Below are 22,459 nucleotides of genomic sequence, written 5' to 3' on the forward strand. Positions count from 1 at the left end.
CTTTGTTGCATTATTTTCCTGTTATCTCTGTAAAGCTGCTTTGAAACAATCTGTACTGTAAAAGCGCTATATAAATAAATGTGACTTGACTTGACTACTATTTGGTCAAGGTTAAATGATGCATATAAATATTTTTTTTCCATATCCCCTAACCCAAAGCACTTTAACTGAAAAGTTAAAGTCATGCCATTAATACATTCACACACTTGTTTTGTGTGAACAGGTCCTAATACTCTGTTTCGCTACTTCTATATAAAGTTTTAAGAGGGTTATGTTTATCATTAGAAATAGAGATGCGCCGATTCCAATTTCCGATTTTTCATCGAGTTTGACCTGCTGATACCGATAAAACATTTTCTAACCACTTTACAGCACACACAAATATGTATTTTCTATATTATATTTTTTTATAAAACACTATATACTTTTACCCAAACTGAATAATAAAAACAAGTTTAAATGGGTACATTTTCTATAAATATAATGAGTCTTCATTTTCTTTTCTGACATTCTTGTTAAAGCACACTAGGACATGCAAATTCTGTGCATTTTGTGTGAAATCACATTTATTTTGTTCATCAAATGTGTGCTTTCACTTCAATTGAGCAGCGCAGAAAAAAAAGACTCGGCGGCAAAACCCCTGCTTCACTGCTGCTAACGCGACGCTCCTGCTTGACGCTCACGCACTGCTCCTGCTCCCGGTGTGAATGCACTCATTGATTAACATGCACGCCGAAATAAATACGCGCTGCTCACGCTTCCGATGTGAAACTAATTCACAAGGTTTCCTACATGTGCGTTCTGTGTGCACGTGTGATGCTGATGTTGCGCAATGTTTATCATGCGGCGCCCGAGTGCATTTGACCGGCATAAAATCGGCATTTGTCAGACTGACCGGCCGGTTGATCACGTGAAAATCGGACAATTCCGGTCACCAGCCGATCAATCGGTGCATCTCTAATTAGAAACATTTCTCTTTCATTTGAGCTGTAGTGTGTAACTGACAGCTGTACCTCAGGCAGTCCATGCATCCTCCTCTGCCGTCTGTCCTCCATGAAATTAGTCAGCCACTCTTTCCTGTCATCCGTTTTCTTCTTACTGAAAGCCTGAGCAGAGATCACAGACAATGTTAACCAATATGTCAAAGTTATATTATGCAATTAATATCTGAATAAATGTAATGTTGCACTAAACGCAGTACAAACAAGATCCAACATTATGAACAGCAGCAGAAAAAACTAACCAGTGTAATGGCCGCATCATCTTCTGTGCCATTATACTTGAACATAATTCGATGTCTTTCCATGTCAGCAAAATATTCCTTTGCTTCTTTGCTTGTGCTGGTACCCAAACCTGACAAATATGCAGTTAAAATATAGTCAAGAATGCTGCTTGTTATTTAATGCAGACTTTTTCAAATAAACAGAAAACAAACCTTTATAGTACTTTATGTGCCAAGTTTTAAAATTGTCTGTGTGCTTCTTCCATTCTTCAAATTCTGGGATGCTGTAAAATGATACTGCCTGTTTGTTCTTATTGGCCTAAAGAGAAAGTTGTAGAAACAAGTATAAAGAAACCTGATAAACTGAACTTTTTTGTTGTTGTTGTTGTTGTTGTGTGATGATGATCATACCTTCACAATGGGTGTGATGAACTCCTCCAGGAAGGTGTGCTTCAGCAGAGATGGCCAGTTGTGATGGAAGAAGTTAATGAGAAGACCCTTGATGTGAGAGCCATCTTGATCCTGATAGTACACATAACATAAGTTATGCATAGAGAATTAGGGAACTCAAGAAAAAACCTGATTCATGGATTCTGAATAGAAAAGATCTGTTCTCTTAAAAAATTTATCAGATTAAGACCAACTAAAGCACATAATCACACCTGATCAGTCATGATCATAATCTTGCCGTAGCGTAGGCTCTTCAGGGACTCTGGATCTTCATAGCTCTTCTTGTATTGAAGACCCACAATTTTAATGATGTTGTTGATTTCTGCATTCTCCATTATCTACAATCAAAGCAAGGGTCAACTATCAGTTAAAAAAAATCAGTCAAAACATACTTCATGTTTAATAAGCAAATATGTTTAAAGTAGAATTTTGGACCAATGAGATTTAACTGGGGCGGGGCTATCAAAATCTTAACTTGTAAAAGGCATGAAGAACACACATTCACTCGTCTGAACATGGTAATTATATTACATTAATGGGCTATTCAGTGCCTTTACTGTTACTGCTCTCATAAATATGATTACGGTACTTGATTTACATGTAGAATTTGAAACCTACACTTAATTTCTATCTGTGCTTCGTCTGTTTGACGCGCTCATTGAACACTGAAGTATAACAAGACAGTTGTTGTCAGAATATGCTAAATGGAAATACTCACGGGACTTTCTAACATTTACAGATAAGGATAAAATGAAAGCTATGCACTGAGGAAAACATGAATCAGAGGCATTAAACAGCACACACATCTGTCGAAGCATGAGAGGGCAAGACGCAGTGAACACCAGGTCTGTTAGAAGCGCTTATAAATATAAAGCATTCTCATGTACCTTTGTCAATATTGTACTACATCATTACATTCTCAGCTATTGTTTTCTAGTATGGTTTGTCTTTCCGTGTCAAGATTCCTGCAGCTTACCTGTTTGTGTGTGGCCTCCCTCACATTGAGGATCTTTCCCCTAAGCGGAAACACTCCATATCGATCTCGCCCGATCACTCCTAAACCGGACACAGCCAGAGACTTGGCTGAATCTCCCTCAGTCAGGATCAGAGTGCAATCTGAAGAGTGTTTACCCCCTACATGACAGAGCAAGAGTTACTCACAGATGAATCAAACATTTTAAACAGCACTTTCATATTTACTGTACTTTAAGTCATCTGCCAAGCAAAGAAGCTGCTACAATATGCAATACGGAGCAAAACTCCTTACGGAGCAAAAAAAAAAATTATTGTAACATTATTTTTTACTTTTAAACATATTTTCTGCACCACTTCTCTTAAATATATATTTCTCATTTATGTATTGTATATAGCTAATTTAAATAAAATAAATCAAAACAAAATAAATGAGGCAGAACAATTACAATATAAAATAAAGCTGCGAGCAGCATTTGTGTGGGGTTCAAGCATTTAAAGGATAATTCCGGTATTTAACACCTTGAGTCTATATTGTAGTTTGTTTTGGATGAACAAGAGTGGTGGACAACATTTTTTTGACAATGGTTCCTCTCTCGAGTTTTTGACTATAAAAGAATTGGCCATGGACCCATTTAACATTGGAGTCAATGGGCATGTCCGAAAATGTCATTAATACAGCCAATAATGTTCGTTTACAAAACTGTTAAACTCACCGAGTGGTTAGTGGTGTTCGTTGATGATTATAAACAATATATCATTGCAATATATGATTCCAATCCGTTTATTTTGCTATAATGAAACTACTTCACAACCGTGTAACTTCCGCTCAATGACGAATAAAACACGACAGAAACTGTATTTCGCAACACTTTTTGTTTCTGGAACATCAACTAACATCACTAATCACTCGGTGAGTTGCACAGTTTTGTAAACGAACATTATTGGCTGTTTTAATGACATTTTCGGACATGCCCATTGACTCCAATGTTAAATGGGTCCATGGCCAATTCTTATATAGTCAAAAACTCGAGAGAGGAACCATTGTCAAAAAAATGTTGTCCACCACTCTTGTTCATCCAAAACAAACTACAATATAGACTCGAGGTGTTAAATACCGGAATTATCCTTTAAGCACAAATGGATAAAAAGTTATTAAGTTTTATTTAGAAAGCATGTAACCACAATTTACCATACATTTAGCATGACTTACCATAGTTTACCTTGATTTACCATGTTCTAGGATGATTTACCATAGAGTACCGTGATTCTAGCATGATTTACCATAGTTTACCATGATTTATCATAGATTACCATGATTTACCCTGTTCTAGCATAGTTTACCATGTTCTAGCATGACTTACCGGTACCATGATATACCACATTCTAGCATGATTTACAATGGTTTACCACATTCTTAAAGGTTAGTACAGGCTTGTTTATACCTGGTCACGTTTTCTCCAATTGTAAAAAATGTAGGTGTAAATGCCCTCCGAACAGCTTTCTAAACTCAATTCCGATCACGCAAACCACTTCAGGAGGTTTGAGACGCATTCCAAATAAAACTGGTTAAGTGAAAATGCGTCTGGTTTTTGAAACCAAATATGTACATTTTACTTTTCTATAAATGGTAAAAAAAAGACACGTCTGAGAGCATGTTATAGGCTCCCGGTAGCCAGATATGACAGCGCTACCGCAGCACGCATCGCTGCAGATGAGTAGCTTCATCAAGCTGTCATGCAAACTGCCTTTATTTTTTCACTTTCCAAAGTCACATTTTCTAAATGGCCCTTTTATAGCTATCCAAATACAAAATTATTCTGGGACAAAGGGTTAATGAGATTTAAGCAAAAATGTTGTTTGGTGCTATAGCGCCACCTATTGGCCAATCTGGGTCAAACTCCTTCAACCTCTCCTTGATTTTTGGACTACTATCTGGCCAAGTTTCAAGTCTCTGGCACTTACGGTTTGGGCTGCATGATCAGTGTTACTGCAGAAGAAAAATAATAATAATAAAAATCCTTACAATTCTTACAAAAACATAACTTTTTAACAGGAATTGAATGTTTTCACAAATAAGGCCTGTTCACACCAACACAAATGTTTGGTCGATCTTCGCGTGTGTGTTGTGTGTTTAGACCAATCCCATGAATGAAAATTATATTTCACTATCTGAGAGTAGGTATCACATATGGAAAAGCAGAAATAAACAAAGGCAGTGGTATACAATTCTATTTTCTTATCAAGATGATGATATACATTATTATAATTTTTTTCGTTTTTTTCATTTTTAATCATATTTTTTTATACTTAATTTGCTTTAACTGATATGTGCTATAACTGATATCTGCAGCAACTTTCCATTTCTGACACTCACTCTCACAAAGAAGAAAGGAAGTCAAACAGTTTTTCCCTGTTTTCATCGAGGTGTAATGGAAAAGATCTTAGAACACTAGAGTAGCATGATTGATTGATAAAAGATCGCAATCTCGATTCAAACACCCACGCGATCTTATTTCTAAATGACAACGATTCGCCCATGTCTATTAAACCTTTGACAAAAATCCCACCGGAACATTAAATTCTGTGTTTGCGCTGCTGCTGAGCCAGAGGGAGCATTTACCATGTATAGTTATGAAACAGCTTCACAAACAGTCTTTTCAACCACAGTGTTGTTATTTCTGTCTTACAATAATTCAAACGATCACAGAAGTAGCCTACTGGGATAAAAGACACTGATTCAATTGAAGTATTTGAGTGAGTCGTATCGTTCGTTGAATCATTCATTCAAACCAAAATTTTTTATATATTATTTCTAATTAATGAAAAAATGAAATAGACTGCAGCGTTTATATTTTGTCAGAATAATTTACATGTTAATAGTAATTTAAGTAATTTACATGTTATTTTAATTAGTTGTCTGTTCAGAATTGTGGTAGAATCGTGATCTCTATTTGAAACCAAAAAATCGTGATTTCGTTTGCGGCAGTTTGCACGACAGCTTGATGAAGCTACTCATCTGCAGCGATGCGTGCTGCTGATGCGCTGTCATATCTGGCTACCAGGAGCTTATAACATGCTCTCAGACGTGTCGTTTTTTTACCATTTATAGAAGAGTAAAATTTACATATTTGGTTTCAAAAACCAGACTCATTTTCACTTAACCAGTTTTATTTGGAATGCGTCTCAAACCTCCTGAAGTGGTTTGCGTGATCGGATTTGAGTTTCGAAAGCTGTTCGGAGGGCATTTACACCTACATTTTTTACAATTGGAGAAAACGTGACCAGGTATAAACAAGCCTGTACTAACCTTTTAACATTTTTTTCAAATTCAAGTGAAAAAGTTTAGAAGAAGTTCGCAAAGAATTTTTGCTCCCAACATTCGTCTTTGTACAAAAAAAGCCTATAGTTGTAATTTTCTTCATGCACATAAATAATCAACAGACACAGATTATTTAGTTATCAAAATAAACATTTTTTGCAGCCATAGTTCAATTATTGAAGATTATTAAGATTTAAAAGATCAGATGAGCGGCAAAACCATTTCATCTGTAGGGAATGCCATAAACAGGTTGCATTCAGAAGTGGAAGTATGTCAAATCTCTACCACAATTTACAACAGCACCATAAACTGCAGTACGAACAAGAGTGTGTTAAACTTGGTTATGTAATGTATGGCCTTTACAGCTCAAAAAGGATTTTGCCCTGAAACAAAGTGCATTGCAAGCTTCATTTACCCATTGTGAACATTTAGCCTACTTCATAGAAAATACCAAGATATATAACATATTCAGTCTAAAAATACATAAATATGATTTTTGGACCATATCGCTAAGTTCTAATAAGCAGAACATGATCTTTAAAATCTGCTGATATGGCTGTGGACAGCAGAAAAGAGAAAAGGGCTTTATCTGTCATGAACTCACCAGCATCATTGGCGTCATCTAGTTTGGGAATTCCTTTAATCTTGCTGTGTTTGACAGAGGAGCATTTCTTGTTGAGCTGTGTCTGAGCCTTAAACTTCACCCAGTTCAGAATGCTCTCCACAATACCACAATTTGTGGCCTATGATGGGACAAATAACTCAGATATTACCACAACTCAATGGTTATTGAAGTCAGCATTAAACCAAATATTCCCAATTGATTTTCTTAATGCATGTTACGTGTTGCACAACTCATTGGTCGCAACTTCAGTTTCATGCAGAGTTCAATTCATGCAATTATTTTTTTGTCCAGAAGCTTTTGATAATGAAAGGGAGTCTAAAATTAAAATGTGAAATTTTTAGGTTTTTTCTGTCATCAGAACCAAGATAAGAGATAATCACACACTTACAGATCTGATGAATTTCTCAGTGAGAGCACATTTGGAACCAAAGCTTTTGGTCTGTAGAGTCATGTTCTCCTTGGTCTGGGAATCAAAGGTTGGGTTCTCGATCAGGGCATTAACAAATACCCAGACATGGTTTTTAACCTGAAATTAAAAAACATTTTCTTAGAACAGTTGAAACAGTGAATTCTTAGCACTCAACATTTTAAGAGATTGACGAGACACATTTCCAATTGTCTAAATTAGGGATGTTAACGATTAATCGACGATCGATTAATTGGCAATAATACATTTAATCGATACAACTTCTCGATCATCGATTAAGCAGGTTCATTCGGATGCGTTCTGCTCAACCGCGAAACAAAAAGAGCTCGTTTTGTTTGGGACCATTTTACACCTTCATTATGACTATAAGTTTGCGTGTTCATTCGCACTTTCGCAGCCTTTTGTTTTGTGCAAATGTAAGTTGTAATATTGTGTTCATTTTGTGTATGCTTATCTATATCTGATTTATTTTATATTGGATGCATTTGTACCCCTTGAATTAACGCTGTAGTAAAGCGTGATCAGCTTCAGCGCGCACAGCTCAAACGGCACTGCACGACTAATAATGACGATTGGGAGGACTGTCATATTACATAACATTATGAAAAGAACAATATTGTAATAAAACATTGTGTATTATTTGAGTTTAGTTGCCGTGTCGTGTTGCTCCAGGAAGAGCGCGTCCACAACATGAGTCATTCTGAATGAATGGCACGTAACTTAGTTCAAGTTCACTTCTCCATTCGCGTCATTTTGTGCAGAAATCATTTTAATATTATGTTTATTTTGAATATATCTGATTAATCTCATATAGGATGCGTTTCTTTGCAAATAACGCGCTAGCAAACTAAGTGCTCCAGTTTAACGATAGCCTATTCATTCAGCGCGCGCAGCTCAAACTGAAATGCACGACTAATAATAACGATGAATAATTTGGGACTGACATGTTACATAACATGAAAACACTATTGTATTAAATCGTTGTGAATGCATTGGGTTTAGTTGTCGTCTTCAGTGCGTTGTTCCAGGGAGAGCACTTCCACAACAGTCACACATTCTGCACGCATCTGAGGCATACCTGTCAACACTCCCGTTTTCCCCGGGAGTCTCCCGTATTTCACACCCATCTCCCGCCCCCCTCCCGTTTTGTCCTTTCTCCCGTGAAACTCCCGTAATTTGTATTTCCAAACGTCGTTATGAATAATCACATCAATATATTATTCCAAGGTTGCCAGATCTTGCATGAAAACCATCCTACTCTCGCAATCAACACATCATACACATTTCAACCCATTTGTGAGCTCAACCTGGCAACCTACAACTCAGTAGCGCTGTTGACGTGCTCGACGTTGGAAATTGAATAAAGCGATCACTGGTAATGGGACGGGAGGAGAAGACTCCGTGGTAAATATTCCACGTAATTAACGCAGCATCCGTTTTTTCTGTCATCCTTTGGCTGGCGTTACATTATATAATGCGCTTTTATTCTTGCAAATGGTTTTAAACCATTCACAAAGACAAATTGAGCACCAGAATCAAGTTCTCTTTCAGCTTGAAGTTGACCGAACTAACACACGCAATTCTGCAAAAATGTCCGTTTTGTCGAGTATCCTCATAAGAGCAGACTGAGCACTCTTAAATGAGTTAAATAGTTTTGAATGAACATAAGAAAGAAGAATTGTGAGAGAATGAGGCGCGTGTGGTCAGCAGCGGCTACTCTTAAAGACACAGTAGCCAAATAAAGCTTTCCGTCAGTAAAGTTAATCAAAGAACAAAGGGAACAGAGAAAAACACTCACAGCTCTTGACTAAAGAACATTTGTAACTTTAATAAGGATTAATCTATGTATAATTTAACATTTATGCAGTGCAAACTGTTTGATAACTTTATTCAATTTCTGTATATTTCCTACCTTTTAGACAAATATTTAAAATATAGGCTACTGTCTGTGTTGTTTCTACATTAATTTGGAGATTAAATGTGAAATTATGACATTATAAAATATATAAAAAAACATAAGGTTTTTATCGTGAGTAAAAAAATGTAACCAATCAATACACCCCCCCCCCCCCCCCCCCCCCCCCCCTTTCAGATCTCCCGTATTTTAGTACCCAAATGTTGACAGGTATGATCTGAGGCGGTGTTTGTGACACGTTGTATTAGTATTTGATTACCGTATATTTCATTATATTTGATTATTAAATAATTAATTTAATTAAATTATCAATCGCATCGAAACATTTTACAATCCTACTAGCAGTTTATTTAGATTAAAAACCATTCTCATTCATTTTGTGAGGAGCATAGCGTTTTGAGCAGGATTTGCAGACCCTGTCATGCCGTTGGCCATGCCACAGCAGACGCATATTGCAGTATTAAGGCTTAATCGATTAATTGACGATTGATCATGGGAAATTGTGAAAATTGACATCCCTAGTCTAAATAGATATTATATCTTGTGAGTGTGTTGAGCAGTGAATATAAACCTGGAATGGTTTCACAGAGACTCCAGCTTTGTTCTTCTTCTTCACCACTTCAATCAGTTTCGACACAATTTGGTCCACAACATAGTCAACATGTCTTCCTCCCTAAGATATCACACATATCATGAGTATCACATTACTTTAAAAGAAACATCTAAACAACAGAGGAATGATTAAAAAAAAACACCAGTATATCAGAAGCGCTGAGTAGAGTATAGCAGAGAATGCTTTGTTATTGTTGTTAGTTTAGTTGGTTCAACCCTCTAAGCATTGCACAATTAATTTCCACTGCTATGTTAAAACAATCAGATTGGGGTCTGGCATACTGAAACTAGTTTAATTATGCAGAGGTTTCAGTTAACTAGTCATTTAGACAGCCAACCAACAATTCAGATTTTTTTTTAATTTTCTACATCCCTAGTTTCAGGAATAAGTAACAGTGTGTTTCAGAGACCTTGGTGGTGGCAATGCTGTTGACGAAGCTGATTTGCTGGAAGCCCTTCTCACTCATGGTGAGACACACTTCCCAGCGCTCATTCACAGTTTCATTCACCACCTTTAGAGCGACTCCCGTCTCATCCAGTTTATCCTTCACATAGAGATCCACATAACTGCGGAAACCATTCACCTGCAGCACGAAACACAAAAACATGCTCATTAGAGACAACAAGAAAATCCTCATTACACTGTTGTCTATAAAGCTTTTTTTACTTAAAGTCCCTGTAAAGTCAAAATTAAGTATGTGTTCTGAGTTTGTCACACCACAGAAAAATGTGTTATTAGCCACCCAGACAAATTTGAATGAGGCGGGAGATAGTCGGTTCGGCCCCTTTCACCAGTAACAGCGGATTATCAGTGAATCCCAGTTGTCTCCGATGAAAGTTTATAAATCTATCCCATGTAAAATAATCATTACAGAGGCGGGTTTTGGCGGTGATCTTTAGCTCTCCATCAAGGTGGCTCTTCACAAAATGAATCCACCTCTTCTTGATGTGATCGTTTTTAGGAAATTTAAATAAGGAAACCGATCTGTTTTGTACGACGTGATCGCATCCAGGTAGTACGCATTTCCGTGACAAAGGCATAGCTAGCTAGCAAACTGTAGGCTGTAGTAACTAATAGTACTGACAGTAACTCGCGATTGAGCGGCAAACTGATGTGAATGTGCTCTATTGTTAGGGGAGGGGCCAGTGTCAGGGGCTCCAGTGCGTCATCAAGTAGGGGAGGGGGCAGGAACTCAGGGGCTCCAGTGCGTCATCGAGCCCCCGTTTTAGCCCCGCCCAAAAATTCCGGAACACAGCAATGGTGAAAAACTACTTAACGGTCTAACTCCACAATTCAGTACTTCACAGTTCACAGTCTTTGTAATATGTTTTAGCAATACATTTCTAACATTTATAATGTGTTTAGAATTTTTTTTTTAGAATTGCCTTTACAGGGACTTTAAGGAAATGACAGGTGACTTACTGGTAGCTTCTTTCCATTAAGCATGACTTTGACGCCCCTACAAGAGCCAGCCACATCATAAGCCCTGCGTGTTAGCAGAGCCACAATGTCCTTATCCAGTTTCTCCATCTTGAATTTGGCCAGATCAGGCTGGAAGGTGACACACGTGAAGTCGTCCGCATCAAAGTTTTTGATCTTTGCCTCACTGGTCTTTCCCATGTTCTCCTGCCATGTCTTTAGGAGAGATGCAAGGAGAAAAACTTTAAGTTAAAGTGTAAGACATCAAGACAGCTGCAGTTTTATCACAACCACAACATATTTCCTTTATTTCAAATCACCCTTCAGTAAAACGGCTATACCTGTTTGAAGCTGCGTTTGTACTCCTTGCAGGCTGTCTCTACTGTAAACTTTAGGCTGAATATGTTACAGAGTTTAGCACCATATCCATTCCTGCCACCTGAAGAACACAAGATTGATGAGTTACAATCAGCTGAAAACTCATCCTTAACATGAACAAACAGCACAACTGCATCTAATTTGTGTAACGATTGAGACAAATCAGACACAATTATTTGTTATAGTTAACAAATAATATTTAAAACTCACTCTGGGATCTGTGGTCCCATCCCCCCAACAAGGGCAAGAAGGGTCTTTGGTTACCATGACTACGATCAGATAAGTTGGTTTTATTGCTGTTAAAAATGTGGTCACGTGGTCAAGACAGAGAAGACAGAAACAGACTTTAAAACAGACTTTGCTGCATTAATCATAGACGAACTGATCTATAAATGAACATGCATCCCAGAAAATGTGTGAAAGATTTACTGTCTTGTGTACTATTATGTATTCGATACTACGGTATGTATTTTATTTTACAACCAACGGTCAATGTAACGCCATCATATCTCCTATACAATTAATCCTCATTTAATGACTCACACTTTAGTGTACATCACCTTCTCTTAGAATGCAGTGTGTGTTTGTTAGATCTAGCTGAGCATTAATGGACACAAATGGGAAGGCAGATGTCTAACCACACTTGAGATAGCGTCATAAATCCTCCCCACAGAAGAATCTCCCGCTTAGAAATTCCCTCTTTCTTATTGGTTGAGACAACCCTGAAAGGTGGGACCTTTGTCAGGCTTTAGCTACATGGCCCCGCCACAAGCCCTACCTTCTCTTGGCCTTCTCTTGTACGTTCGGGTTGCTGTTCTGCGGGGCCGCACCAGGCCCCAGACCCCAGGACAGCAGGCCTTGACTCACAACCAGCCATGTGCTCATTCAGGAGAGAGAGGACTATCTCAGCCATAACAGAATCAAGAACAACCTCAGGAATTTGGCACAACGTCTTCATTCAATGCAAAAGAAGTCCATCGCAACTCCCACCATTTGCTCTGCGTGTCCTCTCCGGCCCAGGGCCAGCAGGCCACAATCTGCTCTCCAGCCATGAGAACAGCGTCAAACTAACTATGCAAGTTCATCATATCTTCTTCATCCAACAGAGAAGAAAACGATTGCAACTACAACATTTGACACTCACAGAACCATCAACAACTTTAATTTTCAACAAATTCAAGAATTGTGTCCACTGCAAAGACCATGCAACAAGTATACTTGTAATGAGGGGCTCTGAAAATGATAAGCTGATGGTTCTTTTCATAGTTAAATGGATATTTTTCATAGTTCCATTTCCTGCTTCCGGTTCCATTCTGTCACTCACCCTTTTACCTATGGATGTATGTATGTGTTTAGATTAGTTATGTTTGTGATTTAGTTAATAAAACTTGTGCACAATACGTATTTGGTTCTGATTCTCTGCTTGCAACAAAGTTTACTTTACGATTTAGATTTTGACTACAGGCTCTTAGTAGTACTGTACTGTAAGAAAGACATTTCCCTCCCCCGGAAATGAGTATTTCTTAGAATTAATAAACAATTAACGCTGAGTGTTCACGGGACGAACAGGTTGATTGTAATATTAATTTTAGTACATTAAGTTAATTCTATTAACTGTTCCAAATATTCATAATCAATTATAACAAGTTATGATTGGTTATTAATATTTCATAGAGCTAATTCGCTACATTTGCATAAGGCTGCATGATCATGACAAAAATCATAACTGTTGATTATTTATCTTGATATAATAGTGATTATTAATAGCGATTAAAAAAGAATTAAACAACCACTAAAGATGCGAACACAAGGCAAGGCAGTGCACAGACATTTTGATGATCAGTTGCCCAAAGCAAGAAAAAATTGTTCAGCTACCTAAACAGGGAGATTACATAGATTTCTATTATTTTTATATACAGCTAGTTATGGACACAACAACTAAACCCAAACCCTAGCAGGAAAACGTTTTTCTTTTCTTTTTTACAATTGAACAAAATATATATATATATTTAAAATATAAATCGGTTTTGTCCGATTTAGCTCTCTTCCGCGTTCAAATGTGTCCCCAAAATATATGCTTTAGTACGCACCACAAACAAGAAAATTTATCCTCTAATATTATTTGCTACTTGAGGGTGTCAAAGAAGTAACTGGATGATGATCTTGTAACTTCCCCTGTTACAAATATAATAAAAGTATACTGCAGTTTTATAATAACAGCTCTCTAGAATAAAGTAGAATGTATATTAACATGACACACCATTTAAAGATTATTCCATTTAATTTGATGATAATTTGTCATCTACCTGAAATATGTACATTTTAAAAACTGACTGGATTTTATTTTGATTGTAAATCTTAGTATTACATGTTGCCTTGATTTTGTGGTTCTTAGGTTTGTTTAATGGACTTTTATTTTGTAGCGTTTTTTACCTATTGTTCCTGTTATTGTTTTTTTGTCTTCCTATGTTTAGTTTCTGTTTCCTTTGTTTCATTGCCTACATTGTTAGTTTCTGTAGTTACCCTAACAATTTCCATAGTAAGTTAACACCTTCACCTGTCCCTTGTTAGCCCTTGCATTTATACCTGTGTTTCAGTTGTCTTTAGCCCTATTCGCACTGGATTAGTATTATCTGGGGACCCCGTGTGATTTAGAAATGACCCTCCCACATCTGAATATCGTGTGGCGCATTCGCACGGTAAAAACAAAGCCTGTGATTTTACTCAAATTTATTGACTTATCTCCCGGATATGATGTCAATTGACCCTTCGCAGGAAGCTTGATTGACAGGCGATCTGACCAATCATACTTCACCATCCGCCATTATGTCCGACAAAGCGGTCAGGATAGTAGATTAACATTGGAGGATTTTAATTTGAAAAACGGAGTGTACTGACGCCTTTCCGTGGTTTAAAACAACATTCCTTCTGATGTTCATTCATGTTTATTTGATGCTATAAATTAACTAGAATGAAGAGATGATCGGTTCACGAGCAGCTTTAACTGAGGCTCTACAGCGATCTGTCAGACACATGAAAGAGCCACAAAACGGTATTTATTGTTTAAATTTCTTTTAAAAAATGGTGAGACTTTGTTTAATATCAAAAGTAACCCAAAAGTAACCTGGTCTGTCCTGTCTGTCAGCACAGCAAATTTTATAGTTGTATCGTGTAGCGATATTACCCAGCACCCAAAATACTATCAAAACACTCCAACGCAGCCTCCTTTCTTCACGAAAAATGGATAAAAAAGCACACAGGAAACAAAAACCTTGAAAAAAATTATATACGACCCAGCCAGATCACAGAGATGCCGATTCGCACGGGACTAATATTATCACAGGACTTTGGTGTTCAGCGAAATATGGTAGGTCATTTGCGGGGGAATTTTCTGGGAATCTTCCAGAGTGAGTCAGCTTCATTTCATTATTTTGTACTGCTTCACATCTGTACTGCAAAATATCATGTTGATAAATAGGTTTATAGTGCATTTTTGTCTCACTGTGTTCAGCATCTGTTCAGCTTGAGCCACACTGCAAAAATCACCCTTGCCTGAGTGAGAAAATGTCAAAAATTAACCAGCCTTAATTAACTGGCTTAAGCCAGTTTAAGCCATAAACACCAATCTATTTTGTCTATCTATTCACTAATTTTTTCTGATATGTGTGTTTGCGTGCACTATTTTAATCAAATTTACAATTGTGTTAAATATGATTAATTGTGCAACACTGGTCAACCCATTAGACTGCTTAACCATTCTGTGACACTAGGGCTGGGCATCGTTCAAAATCTTTCGATCCGGTGCCAATTTCGATACCTCAGTTTCGATACCGGTTCCTAACGATACTTTTTTCGATACCAATTTTATGAAATCTATTTTAACAAGATTACATAACATATTACCTCAGAAAAACTTTTATTTTGTATTTATTTAGTTTTATTTTTTCAGTTTGACTCATGCTCCTTAGCCAGTGCACAAAGGAATAAAAAATGTTTTATAAAGCGCTCATGCTCACCAAAGCTGAATTTTTGAATAAAAAAATACAGTAAAACTTTAGTAATATTGTGAAATAGTATTACAATTTAAAATCGTATCTAATATATTTCAAAATGGAATTTATTCCTGTGATGTCAAAGCTGAATGTTCAAAATCATTACTTCAGTGTCACATGACCCTTCAGAATATGAAAACAGTTTGCTGCTTAATATTTTGGAAACTATGATAATTTTTTTCATGATTCTTTTATGAATAAAAAAATCAAAAGAAAAGCATTTATTTAAAAACGAAATATTTTGTAACATTACACATGTTTTAATGTCACCTTTGATAACTTTAATGCATCCTTACTGAAAAAAAATTCTGACTAACCATTAACCAACACATTTTTGAACGGCAGTGTACATTCAGTAGGTTATTATTTATTGCAATATAAACACTGTCCGAGTGATCAACAAGATATCTCTTCATTTACCAGTCGAAGACGAAGCAACTTTCTGCTCTTAAGTTTACTCCGTGCACTGTCAAGGTCTTCATCGTGTTTGTCGTGGTACCGGTCTTTGCAGCAATTATTTTGTAAATGTACCCACACTTTTGACTTTTGATCGATTTTTCCACATCTATGTGTGTGTGCTCGCGTCTCATATGAATATGTGCGCGGAGAGTTTGTGTGTGTGTGTGTGTGTGTGCTCGCGGCTAATAAGTATGCGTGTCGAGAGTTTGTGCGTGCGCGCGCGTCTCATATGAGTGTGCGCGGAGAGTTCCGCGTGTTTCGTGTGAATAGAGTTTGTGTGTATGTGTGCGTGAGCGACTTTATGTGTGTCGTTGTGCATTTCATATGTATTTGTTTGAGCACTGACGTTGACGAGTTAACTCCTTAGGTATCGAAATCTGGAACCGAACAACATGTCATTTTTCGATACTCGATAGTATCGAGGCAATTCGGTCGGTACCTAAAAAGTATCGAGACTCGGTGCCCAGCCCTATGTGACACGGACAAGTTCAATAACCAGCAAAACACGAGCAAAACACTACCAACAAAAACAAACAGCAGAGGAGTATTTGAAGATGCACCATTGCACACCTATATAGGTTGTATGTAGTATATAGGGTGTGCTTGTATTACCTGTGACTTTTTTCTCATTGTCATCATAGTTGCTAGAGGTGAGGAGGTGTCCAAAGATCAGTGCAGGCACGTACATCTTCTCATCTTTGTGTTCAACAACAGGAATTCCCTTCCCATTATTCCACACGGCAATGGTGTTGGACTCTCTTTTAGAACCAGGAGGACAAGACATTACAACGCAAAGAAACAGAATTTTCAGAATTTACAAATGTGTTTTCCAACAAGATCAGGCTACAATATTATAAAAAATTCCAATATATTTAAAATTCTCTCAAAAGAAGAACTGTAGTATGTCTTTCTGTGTTTAAGAAAAGGATAGTATACAAAACATCTGCCTAGGACAGTTTAGCATTATAAAAATATTTGTCCAAAGAAAGTGACTAAATCTGCAAATCTAGAGACAGCAAACACAGACAGAAGCAGTGTGTGTGTGTGTGTGTGTGTGTGTGTGTGTGTGTGTGTGTGTGTGTGTGTGTGTGTGTGTGTGTGTGTGTGTGTGTGTGTGTGTGTGTGTGTGTGTGTGTTGGAGGTGAAGTGAATGTGAAATGAGCAGACATGGGACTTTATTAGATCGTAACACCCACTGCATGCTCTCCCAAGAATCAATCACATCAACATTTTGCCACTGCAGTAGTCAACTGTCTGCCAGCACCAACATTTACTTGATTCAAGAGCATTTAGAGTCAGAGTCTTTAATCAGTGCAGATGCGAATGAGACTGTTAAAGCTGTACTCACGGGTCGATGGTGATTTTGATGGTGGTCATGTTCTTGTCTCTTTGTTTGTTATCAGCTGCATTGACTGATGGTAAAGAAAATCACTGCTTACAGCATGAAAGATCACAGACATTTATCATACAGATGTTGGAAAATAGCAGATTGCCTATAAAATAATCCTAATAGTGATAATATATATATTATTACTACTAGTGATAGTATCAATAAGAAAAATAAAGCATTTCCAAAAATGAATTGTACTGCAAAATGTTGACAAACTGCAGAAACATTCAGAAAAATGTTATTACTGATATATGTTATTAAAAATATATTACTAAAACATTTAAATATCTGAAAAATGCCACGCTGAGACTTGTGAACATTTTTGAGTGATTATACAAAACAATGGTTGAATCAGTTTTGAATCGATTCACTGAAATGAGAAATGAACAAAACTTAAATATTCATTTTGTAATTTTTGCTACAGATATTTACAAGAGACAAAAACCTCTCTGTTTATTAATGCTTTCAAACCTGCAAGTTGTAAGACAAGAAAGGATTGCAAAATTGATTGGCACAACATAATAGTTGAATAACATGAAAAACATAGATAACTTCTGAGCACATCTGTTATTGATAAGTTTAATGAAGACTACTGAACAATGACGTGGAAGCAAATGATCACAAGGCAATCCTGATTTTTCTTTTCACTGAAAGGAAAATAACAGAAATCTTACCAAGGATCTCATCAAAGATTTTATATAATCCAGGGACGAATGTGATCTCCCTCAAGTTCATTCCGATTTCTTCATCAAAAACCCACATTTGCTGTAGAACACACAATCAGTAGGCTATTATATAAAGTAATTAAAATGCATTTGATGACACTGAAACCAGCTTTGAAGAAGTCAATCAGTTAAACATTTACTTTAACAGTAATTCTACTACTATAAGCATTACATGCTAAAATTATTTGTTTCTGACTTAAAATTAGTTTTATTATAAAAGGTTGGATTCACATTTTTCTGAACGTCAGTCTAAATTTTAATGATACATTTCTTGATAAAAGTTTTCTGTTACCTGAGTGACGGGTTCCACGGAGCCGATATAGGTGTCTGGACGGAGGAGGATGTGTTCGAGTTGAGTCTTCTTCTGGTAGATCCTCTCCACTGACATCTTCTTAGAGCTCTCTTTCTTGCCCGACTCACTCTTCCCTGCATCTCCCCGGCCGTTCACTTCCTCTTTCTTCGCACCATTGTTCTTGTCAAAGAGGGTCTGTTGTTAGATACATCCATGCAACTTTGTTAAACTTGTCCGCGGCTATCAAGTGGTTCTCTCAAAAAGTTTGCGAACCTTTTAGTTGCTTTTGAGGTTGGATTTATTTTACAGAAACAAAAGGTAGCTGAAATATTTGGTGAATCATCTAGATTGCCTGTATTAATTGCTTTGCAACTATACTTGTGTAATAGATCATCTCTGTAAATTCATGTACTGGTGGTGTAGCCTATATTATCTGTCTGTCTGTCTAGTCTGTAGTTTGTTGAACCTACCCTATAATCTTTTAACATGTCTTTTTTATTTTGTCAAAATTATTTTCAAAACAGTGTAATGTCAGTGCTTTATAATACTCTGAGTGGTTATTTCCTAGATTACACTGAATTAACATGATGTAAGATTTCCACATTTTCCAGTGACTTTTACAATGTAATGGTCTCAAACGGCATCACACACTCATTTATTAAGTTGCCGTTATAGCAGAATTCTTTTTTTTTTTGGCTGAAATTAATTATGATAGCAAGGGTAGTAACATTCTATCTGTAGCCTAATTTATTAACTGTAAATATAAGATTCCTATTACAAATGTGTAAATATTATCTACAAAAGAAAAGTAAATAATAAAAGCAAATCTCTACATGTTTGGGTGTACGTTATTTTTCCCAAAGTCTAACAATGTCACTTGCAAAAATCTAAAATCAGTCATTTGAATTCATAGTAGCCTACCGTAGTTCATTAGTACTGGCCTGGGATCAGTTATTATAATTAACATCTAGCTATCTCTCCATTAACTGCCCTATTGTTGTGGCTTTGAGTGATCAAACCCAAATAAACCCTTCCACCCTGTCCCGGTTTAAGATCAGCACATAATCTTGGACTTTTGGTTGTAAGAGCAACCGTCTGTTGGTGTGTAAACATCATATCTGTAGGTTTGACTCTAACAAAGATGAGAGAGTTGAAATCAGTGGAAAGAGTTATTCACAGCTGAGAATCAACACAAAAGAACTTTCCTCTACATCACCAAGAAGAGCTTCACAAATCATTATGTTTATACACAAATTGATTAAATGTGAGGCGTTTAAAATATAAGTAAATTAATTTTATGTGCACTGCATGAATAATAAGGAGATGCAGATGAGTTTGTGGGATAATTTATGTTGAACTGGGTGAATATTGCAGCTAAAAGGCTAAAGCACACGCGTGAGTAACTGTTAAGTTAACGTTACACATAGTGGTTATAATCTTTAATACGCGTAGTATGTACGTGGTAATAACACGTGAATTACAACGTTAGTAATCATATATGACTTACCACCCAGGTTAAGCCCCCGCTCCCCGCTGCACCGTTAGACATTTTCTATTGTGTGTGCCCAGAAAAATAATCAGGAATTGTCCATATGTGATCTCCAAACGCCTCAAACGCCGGGCACCATCCGGGCTGGGCTACCGTGGTTTCTCTTTCCTTTGTTTGTTTACTTCTGTGATGGAGGTGAGGTTCTGCGGGCTGATTTCATGGAGGAAGTGTGCCCGCTCTTCCTGACTGTTCCTCGGCTATTGTTAAAATCGACCACCGGCGCCTGCTCAAGGCCTAGGGCTTTAACTAAGACTTTTAAATAGCTCCTTAATATTAAAAGATGTTTTAAAAAACTGCGTAATTACATGCTAATAAAAACAAAAAAGTTAATAAAAGATACAAATAAATACATTTAATTTCTCGTGTGCTAAGTATGAATATTGCCACATAAAAAGAATTTCCATTCAATAACAAACAGCCGCGGCGTCCGTCCGGCTACACCATCCGCATGGCGACATGCCCCCACAGCTCCACCCGACCAATAAGATGCCAAAGAATCTGAGGCGCCGGCATTTCAACCAATAGCAGTATGGTAGGCGTCGTGCAACGTCACACACTTTAAATTTCAGGAATAACTGACTTGTCCCGTTGCCACAGACCCAAGCAATTTCCCTTTCTGTCTGTAAAAATACGGTAGGGTGTCCAGTCGACCTGACCTGTCCCCGTTTTACATCAGGTTCAAAACAACCCACTACAAAAAGCCAGACCAGCAAGCATAGACTGATGGTTGCCAGAGGCCAGAGCAGTCAAGTAGTGATTTTTTTTTACCAAAAGAGTGGGCAGCTAGCTACACTGATTCCCTATTCTTGCTACGCTACTTCAGTCATGAAGACTTTAAGGGTTACTTAAAGGGTTACTTAACCCAAAAATGAAAATTATCCCATAATATTGCACCGTCAAGCCTATTACGTCCAGTTCCTAACGGGAGCTATCAGACATGGGGACTTGTGACTTGGTGACTTGGACTCGAGTCGACTCGAGTCGCTATTTTTATGACTTGTGACTTGACTTGACAAAAAATAAAATACTTGAGACTTGACTCGGACTTGGAAGTTAAAGACTCGGGACTTGACTTGAGACACGATGACTTGAATGACTTGAGTGTTAATCACATCATGTTTTCAGTTTAAATATAAAATATAAAAATTATTTAAAAAAAAAAAGTTGATCCAGCTGGAGCGCAGGCTGAGAATACAGTAGCGTTGTCATGACTGGATCACGACATCAGTCATGCCCTCTCGTACCTTACGCACACCACGCCCACTTAGATCAGATCAACATGTCAGCCGGAGGGGTACCGATCGGTTCATCGCTTTCGGCTTCAATAATTATTCACAAGATGGCAAAAGACGAACAGCGCTTTGCAAGACATGCAACATTAACATCGCGGACAGCCAGACAACACCTCCAATTTCGTCCGTCATTTAAGAGCCATTCTGCCCAGTGCTTGTCAATTTGTTAATGTTATCTGGTTAGTTGGTAGTTAGCTAATGTAATAATAGCTAAAGCCATTAAAGGTTGTATCAGCGATTTCAGGCCCAAAAAAAGCCCAAACATAAATAATCATATTCATCTAATCTTTCCTAACGATCCGCTAGATGCCCGCTTCATGAGCAGGCCGTCAAAAAAAAACGCGTCTCTGTAAGCAGCCTAGGCTCCGAGATCTGTACACAAAAACAATTGCTACCAACAAGTGTTAACCAACCACTCAAAGGCAAAATAAAGTGTTCTAACCAATAACCGACGAGATGCGCGCATAGGCGCGCGTGTGTGTGTGTGTGTGTGTGTGTGTGTGTGTGTGTGTGTGAGAGAGTTGTGTGTGTGTGTGTGTGAGAGAGAGAGAGAGCGAGTGAGTGTGTTTGTGAGTGTGAGAGTGAGTGTGTGTGAGAGAGAGAGGAGAAATGTAACAAAGTTTAATGTTGTATGTAAACTGTGTTTGAGAGAGAGGGAGGTGTTCAGAGAGGAGTCTGTTGGATGTTAAGCTGTTATTTGTTTTATGGACTCGAATGTTGAAAATTTAAAACATTTCAAACACTGTTGGCAGAAGTGAAAAAGTTACAATTTTGTTTGATTCCATGATGTATTTTACTGAACATGAGTATTTACAATGCAAATCCAAATTATTGTCATTTACTGACAGTTACTTATATCTTGTCTTTTCACTTTATTAAGATCAGATTCTGCAGTTAAAATTACAATAATAAGGTGACTTGACTTGGACTTGACTTGACTTACTACAGGACTTGACTTGACTTGACTTGACATAGCCTGTGACTTGACTTGACTTGCCCAAGAAAAAAATACTTGGGACTTACTTGAGACTTGAAGGTTAAGACTTGAGACTTACTTGAGACTTGCACATGTGTGACTTGGTCCCATCTCTGGGAGCTATAGAGATTGAGTTTTTGAAGCTCCAAAAAGTGCATCCATCCATCATAAAAAATAATCCATGTGGCTCTAGGGAGTAATATGCCTTCTGAAGCAATGCGTTTTTGTAAGAAGAATATCCATATTTATAACTTTATAAACTATAATCACTGGCTTCCGGTAATAGCCTTAGCCTATCTGAGTCTAGTTCCGGCAGAAGAGTGACCTCTGATCAGTACTTGAGAGTAGATGCCTCTCGTGGTTCAAACAAATAGGGCTGGA

At 37.4% G+C, this 22,459-nt stretch overlaps 1 protein-coding gene across 4 annotated transcripts in view; it reads right to left on the reverse strand.

The window, feature by feature from the left end:
* The window catches only part of top2b (DNA topoisomerase II beta), a 51,962-nt gene extending 31,688 nt beyond the window's left edge, over nucleotides 1–20,274 (reverse strand). For 2 of the 4 annotated variants that reach the window (XM_079590172.1, XM_079590171.1), the window contains exons 1-17: nucleotides 19,769–20,274; nucleotides 18,262–18,441; nucleotides 17,919–18,009; nucleotides 17,203–17,266; nucleotides 16,467–16,612; nucleotides 11,307–11,404; nucleotides 10,969–11,181; nucleotides 9,956–10,129; nucleotides 9,505–9,606; nucleotides 6,980–7,117; nucleotides 6,571–6,709; nucleotides 2,649–2,806; nucleotides 1,885–2,010; nucleotides 1,634–1,744; nucleotides 1,436–1,541; nucleotides 1,244–1,353; nucleotides 1,014–1,106 (exon numbers count right to left, since the gene is read on the reverse strand). In XM_079590172.1, the coding sequence (XP_079446298.1) occupies nucleotides 1,014–1,106; nucleotides 1,244–1,353; nucleotides 1,436–1,541; nucleotides 1,634–1,744; nucleotides 1,885–2,010; nucleotides 2,649–2,806; nucleotides 6,571–6,709; nucleotides 6,980–7,117; nucleotides 9,505–9,606; nucleotides 9,956–10,129; nucleotides 10,969–11,181; nucleotides 11,307–11,404; nucleotides 16,467–16,612; nucleotides 17,203–17,266; nucleotides 17,919–18,009; nucleotides 18,262–18,441; nucleotides 19,769–19,810 (2,091 nt within the window). In that variant the 5' untranslated portion in view covers nucleotides 19,811–20,274. Of the gene's footprint in view, nucleotides 1–1,013; nucleotides 1,107–1,243; nucleotides 1,354–1,435; nucleotides 1,542–1,633; nucleotides 1,745–1,884; nucleotides 2,011–2,648; nucleotides 2,807–6,570; nucleotides 6,710–6,979; nucleotides 7,118–9,504; nucleotides 9,607–9,955; nucleotides 10,130–10,968; nucleotides 11,182–11,306; nucleotides 11,405–16,466; nucleotides 16,613–17,202; nucleotides 17,267–17,918; nucleotides 18,010–18,261; nucleotides 18,457–19,768 lie in introns of all 4 variants that reach the window. The other 2 variants (XM_079590170.1, XM_079590169.1) reach the window with 1 other exon arrangement.
* Between the last annotated feature and the right edge of the window lie 2,185 nt (nucleotides 20,275–22,459).

Source organism: Phoxinus phoxinus (genome assembly GCF_949152265.1).
Source record: "Phoxinus phoxinus genome assembly, chromosome: 19".
In the NCBI taxonomy this organism is placed as follows: Eukaryota; Metazoa; Chordata; class Actinopteri; order Cypriniformes; family Leuciscidae; genus Phoxinus; species Phoxinus phoxinus.